This window comes from Penaeus vannamei, chromosome 24 (assembly GCF_042767895.1).
Source record: "Penaeus vannamei isolate JL-2024 chromosome 24, ASM4276789v1, whole genome shotgun sequence".
NCBI classification, from domain to species: Eukaryota; Metazoa; Arthropoda; class Malacostraca; order Decapoda; family Penaeidae; genus Penaeus; species Penaeus vannamei.
The window spans coordinates 53,345-60,000 of NC_091572.1; the positions used below are offsets into that span (position 1 = coordinate 53,345).

The 6,656-nt window shown below is 38.3% G+C and overlaps 1 protein-coding gene across 1 annotated transcript in view; it reads right to left on the minus strand.

Moving 5' to 3' along the window:
• Positions 1-1,417: 1,417 nt before the first annotated feature.
• The window catches only part of LOC113826861 (dipeptidase 1), a 9,460-nt gene continuing 4,221 nt past the window's right edge, over positions 1,418-6,656 (minus strand). Inside the window, exons 4-10 of the mRNA XM_027379757.2 lie at positions 6,393-6,543; positions 5,898-5,961; positions 5,452-5,628; positions 4,185-4,269; positions 3,301-3,376; positions 2,417-2,555; positions 1,418-1,598 (exon numbers count right to left, since the gene is read on the minus strand). Of these exons, the coding sequence (XP_027235558.2) occupies positions 1,479-1,598; positions 2,417-2,555; positions 3,301-3,376; positions 4,185-4,269; positions 5,452-5,628; positions 5,898-5,961; positions 6,393-6,543 (812 nt within the window). The 3' untranslated portion in view covers positions 1,418-1,478. The remainder of the gene's footprint in view (positions 1,599-2,416; positions 2,556-3,300; positions 3,377-4,184; positions 4,270-5,451; positions 5,629-5,897; positions 5,962-6,392; positions 6,544-6,656) is intronic.

Below are 6,656 nucleotides of genomic sequence, written 5' to 3' on the forward strand. Positions count from 1 at the left end.
GGCTCTGATTTTAATAATAATCAGTGCCATCGGTGTTGTTGAATTGATCATTCTAATTATTACAATTTCCAATTTTATCAATTTATAAGCACGAGAAGCAACATCAGTGTTGTTATTATCTTTACTATTATCCTCATCTTTATCAGTGCATTATTAACACATTTGAACAAACAATAGAAGCCATAAATAGAATCATTTTCTTCCTTTCTCTCCTCACTCAAGAGGAACCGAAGCCCACACCCAGTGACCTCTCCTGTGTGTGCTTAAGGTCTCACGCGAAGAAAGCTGAACTTGCTCTTTTTTCCTTTTTTTCCTATCGATCCAGACGTCCTTTCATCACGTCGTTCGAGATGGATGATCCCGGATGATGGATGAAGGAGGACAGTTATTGGCGCGGAGGAAACATCGGGCGGGGCAGGTGAAACAGGCTCGATAATAGACCCGTGGAATGGAGTCGAAGGAGGTCGCCATTTCTGTGGAGCTTCTGGGCGATCATGTGTTGGTTTGTGTTGCCTGTTGGCCGCTGTGGGTTGTTTGTTGGTTACCGGTCTGTAGTGGTGTTAATAATCATTGGGTAACGTGTTGTTTTTGACCCACAGGAGCCGTTCGCATAGGTCTATGTACATTCAACTGTCATGGCCGGTGTGTTATCTCCAGTATGTTTGTAGAACAGCGGTATATCGTGTATATTAGATGTTTTCCGTTCAGTTAATTGTCCTACATGGCCCCGGGTATACTCCACATCTGCCTTTAACACGTCTCCTTGCCAACTGTTATAAGTCTACAACCTTCATAGTAACAGAAATATACTTACTATACTGAGTCCTCAACAATTTATCTGCTCCAACCCCGTCAAAAGTGCGTTGTCAGCGCGTATTCGCAAACGTGTGGACAGTCACTTAAGTGTTGCCATTGGGCTTACGACTTCTTGTGGATTTTAGTCTAATCTATTGCTTTATAAAGTGTTAAATAATCTATTGCTTTATAAAGTGTTAAAGCGTCTTCGTGTGAGACGCGGCGCCCTGTGGAGAACTTTGTGACCTTGGAAGTGTTTGCCGCTGAGAAAGTCCTTCGTTTTAGGTCAATGTGATATTGTGATTGTGTTTTGTACAGTCGTCCAGGAAAGGAGGGGTTGTCGGGAACTTTTATCCTTCACTGTTTATCAGTTCATTAAAAACTTCCAAGTTTCTCTTCCTCTCTCTCGAACCTAGTTTGACACTTCCTCCTCCTCTTTGTAAATTGTTTGTTTATCTATACATATATCTCTTTATTTATATATATATCTTTATTTATTATTCTACATTTTATTGTGTGCAATCAATTCCAAGCGGGATATAAATCTCGCTAGCCCATTTCGTGGAACAAACTACAAACACACACGAAACAAGGTATTAAAAGCCATTTCGTATTTACCAAATATACGTTGTCATATTTATTCACTAAACCATGATCAACAAGCAATTTTTTTAATCTAATAATCAAGTTAGAGGATCTTTTAAATCAAGAGGCCAAGGGTTGACGCAATCTAAGTGGTCTGCAACGTCTTCTGAAGGAATAAATGCATCCCAAGGAGCTTCACCTGCCAGCTGGTCACGCACCTGTTTATGAAAATAAATAAATGAATAAATAGATAAATATAGAATAAATGAATACATAAATGAATATATCGTAAATGAAAATAGGTGAGTATATGATAAATAAAAATATATGAATATATCATAAATGAATAAAAAACATACATATATAGTAAATTAATAAAAATAAGCATATATTTTTTATTCTTTCATTTTTTAGATTAGTTTGGGCAGTGTTACACGAAATCAAAAGAAAACGGGAGAGCATATAGAAAACGAAGGAAATGATAGTGACGTCACATCCTCATATAGACTGTAAAAATGTTGTTATAATGTAATAAACAAATCAGTAGAAATTAAATACCCTTATGCAAAATTACCCGCCAAAAAACTTCTTAATAATAACAGGAGTGCCAGAGGTACGATGAGCAAGCGAAAGGGAGAATGATTGAATATTGAGAAATATTTACGGAGAAGCGGTGTAAGAGACCCAGTGAAGTGGAAGAAACGGATAAATGAAGCGAAAGAGATTTGTGGAGAGAGAAGCTAACTGCCGGATTATGAAGTTAAACGTAGCGTAGGAATGCTGTAAGTAAATGAGATGAGAATGAGAAGATTTGATCGATAGATAGATAGACAGTGAAGAAGGAAGGGATTCGTGATAGAGATAGATAGAAGGAAAGAAAACAAGATAATTTTTTTATCCTTTTTGTACATCTACAAGGAACTTATCTTACTAAAAAGACTAAAAAAAAAAACATTTAAAAACCAAAACAAAAACCGATCGCCCCCCCCCCGTTTCCGAATCACAAGACACAAAAAAACACTAATTGGAAACTGACCCTTTCGACCTCCTGGAAGACGCGAATAAGGTTCATTCCAGCCAGTTTCTTGAGGTCTTCGTCCGTCCACTTCGGGTCAAGAAGAAGCTCGGCGAAGATGTAAGGGTACTTGCTCACGTCCTCCAGACCCTCCGGAACTCTGGAAGAAAGTGTAGAAGAGGTTTAGAAGGAGAATGGATGTCTTCACAATACGAGGGATGCGTTTAACCGGTTTCGATTACCTCTTCCGTGAGAAATAGCATATTTATGTATGTCTGACGAGGATAGAATCAGAACCGGTTAAATGCATATCTTGTATTGGGAAAGTATTCACCTATTTTCTAACAAATTTGTTGCAAAATATATGGTTCACTTTAAGGAAAGCTGTTGGAATGGCGGAAATGCACCTGTTTTCCTTAATTACTTTTTAAGGTGTGTTTAAGTGGATATTATTGGAGGAAGAATATTGCTTTTAAAGAGTGTAGAATTATTGATGATCATTACATAACTTTCCGCATCAGCAAAGGAATTTTATGTTTTATGTTGGATATTACTATTTCCAACCGTAATCTGACACTGGAGTTATGGTTGAAAGTCTTAAGATAATACAATAATTTTCCTTCCTAAGTGCAATGAGAAATTCAGCAAAATTTATAGGCCGAGGTCGCGGTTGGAAAGTAAACATCCAGGGCTTCAAAATATGAATTATGATGAAATAACACTGATTTTAACACAATAAACATTTTTTTTTTTTTTACCTGGGCTTTTCATCTGATCCCAATCTCCCTTTTATTAAAGTCTCATTTATATCAATAGTAAAATATAATTCCTTTCAATAAACGCAATCTAAAAAACTAAGAATCTTCACTATAGATATAAACACAAGAATATAATCATAATCATACGTTGTTATTCCTTCGTAATCGCTGCCAAGACCCACGTGATCAGGGCCCGCAATGTCCCGGATGTGGTTGATGTGAGCTGAAAGGAAAGCGGTGATCAAAATGGAGGAATTAGGAATAAAAGGAACGTAAACATTAAAAAAACAACAATAGGGGACCTTCAGAGAGAGAGAAAAAAATATATCACATACACATACACACACACACACACACACATAAAAACACACACACACACACACACACACACACACACACACACACACACACACACACACACACACACACACACACACACACACACATACACACACACACACACAAACACACACACACACACACACACACACACCTGTACATATATAAATGTATATGTGAGTAGAGAGCTATTTTGCAATTAATATTTTAACTAATAAGAGTTTCATACAATAAAAATATATATATACATCAACACGTAAAATAGAAAGTATATATATTTTGTAATTAATATATCAACACATTAAAAGTGTAATGGGATAATTCCTACATCTGAGACAGAGAACAGAAAAAGAAGATTAATAGGAGACAAATAACAGAAAAAATAGAAGAAATGGAGACAGGAAACAGAAAAAAAGGAAAAAGGCTACAGAAAAAAAAAGACAAAATTGGAAACACGACAGAAAATTTAGACAAAATAGTAAAAAAAAAAAAAAAACAGAGAAAAGACAAGAAATATCAATAAAGAAAGAGAGAACACTATCAATAACAAATAAAAAAAAATCAATAACAAACCAAATCCAACAAGAACAAAACTCAGAGAGAATCTGATAAAGGACGCCCCCCCCCCCCCCCCCCACACACAAAAAAAAAAAACACAAACTAAAAACAGACAAACAAACACTTTGACTTACCGACAACATCCTGGAGGGTCGCGGTGGAGGAACACGACAGGAAGTCTGGCAAAAAGTTTACCATAGCAATTCCTCCATTTTCGTGCTGTACGAAGAGAATGAGGTTATATCATGACAATAACACGACTGCTGTCTTGGTATCATTTCAAATAACGTATCTGTGCTCTTGGGAATATTCTAGAAGCTCTTACTCCGTTTTTCACTTAACTTCTCTCTTACCTGGGGTATAAAAGATGTGAAACAGGTAAGATGTAAAGTTTTGTTATTGTTTACCATTTATTTTTAGTTTTCTGTAATGGGGAGGAAATTGTTTTGTAGCATAGCTCTGAAAATTCCCATTTTCTTTACCCGCCAAAATTCCCATTTTCTTTAACCGTCCCAAGTATTTTAGCGTTTATTTTGTTGAGCATCAGTTCACATGCACTAAAAGGTAATGTCTTTATGCTCTTTACACATAAAGACATACGGCTCGGCGACAGAACCCAAAGTGAGGATCAGTGAACGAGTCAGAAATTAAATTTGTTGAAATTGCTCCGTTTTCTGTTCGCTGCAGCGGGAGTTCCATCTACCGGAGGGAAATTAGACACTTTAGAGGGGAAACTAAAGTGAACATTATTCCTGTATTTACGATGTAATTTTCTTTCGGAAACTCGTCTCGTTCCGGTGGCGTCTGCATTATAATGATACCCTTGCGTGAGCACTTTTTCATCCACACCATTTGAATAAAAAGTATATCCTCCCAGTGTTCTAGAATATCGTTATGGAAACCATCAAAGTAAATTGATTGTCCACGGAATTAAAGACAGCTGTGATCAATACCGAAAAAAAGCTTATGTGGGAATTGTTATTGTGTATGCATACTGCCTGAGTAGTATTAAAAAGAAATGATTATGTTAACATTTTTTTTCCAATTCAGGGCTTTTTAACAAAGAAGAACGGAAGAGAGTGGTGATATTGAAACAAAATTCGAAGCGACGAACCAGCGAAGTGAGGAACGATCATATTCAACTAACATGAAGAATAATGCCTTTTCACTAAGCGTTAAATACGTGTCTAAAGCAAGGACGGATTAACGTGATGTCTCGCCAGTCTGAAAATAACGTAAGACAAGGTTCAGGCTTTAAGAGAAGAGAGGATTAGAGAAAAAAGATAGAAAAGGTAAAAAGCGAAGAGAGAGAAGAGAGAAGAGAAACAAGATAGAAAAGAAGCTTAATATAATAGAAAATAGAGGAGAGAGAAGAGAGAGAAGATCGACATCACTCCTTACCAGCCTGACCAGGACGTCATCGGGAATATTCCTGGTGATGTTACACAGGGCCCGGGTGTCGCTGTGTGAAAAGATGACCGGCGCCCGCGTGATGTCAAGGACGTCGTTCATGGTCTGGGACGCCACGTGGGAGATGTCAACGAGCATGCCCAGACGATTCATTTCCTTGACAACCGTCTGAGGGCGAAACAAGAGAGTGTGAGATTGTAGAAGTAAAGAGAAAAGGAAAAGGAAAAAGAACGAAAAATTACCCGATAGAGGGGAACGAATGAAAGGTTTTGGGAAAAGACACTTTAAGGAACGAAGAGAGGTGATAGGACGGAGAGGAAGGATAAATAAGGATATAGTAGAGATAAAGGGGAGGCGAAGCTGGAAGGGCTCGGAGCGAAATGAAGACAGCGAGAAGGGGAAGGCATAATATCAGCCTCCAGCGTGTCTGCACCTACCTCGCCCCAGGCAGTTAAACCATCAAACTCCAGATGTTCAGGCTCGGCCGCTGAGTTATCCGCCCTGAGGGGAGAGAAGCTGCTCTCAGATCTTTCTCATATGTTACGTATTCCGTGCTTTTAAAAATACTGCACGGCGCGCTGGTCGATATGCTACTGTAATTTAACAGTCGGCTGATATGTTACAGTGTGTTTTGTAGGCGATGCTTTGTTTCGGGAGACTGGTTAATCACTTGGATGAATCAGCGACCGTAAAGGCAAACTGTGCAGCTGTGTAATTACATGGGAATATTGCAGTTGTAATTGGCGTTATGTTAACAGAGCAACTTAATAGAAACTCAGTTTTGTTCTTGTTCTTTGATAACTTCTACCGATTTGATCGTCCTGCCTTACAACACCAAACATGTTCTTAAAAACAACCATGATGAAGAAGGAAATGGCGTAGAAACAGAAGAAGAAGAAGCAGAACGAGTGAAATTAATAACAACTACTTACCAAGGCGTGTTGCACATATGCGTCAGTGTCATGTACCGGACGCCCTGCCTGTAGAAGGTCCTCAGCGTCCCCAGTGAGGAGTCCATGCTGTGCCCGCCTTCCACGCCCACCATACACCCGATTTTTCCGTGGGCGTGGGCGTTAAGGATCCCTAGAATGATGTGAAAAGTTCGTGTCTCTTTGGGAAGCATTATTATTACAATTGTTGTTATATTTGCTATTATTATCAATATATTTTGTTGTTATTACTGTCTTTTTGGGAAG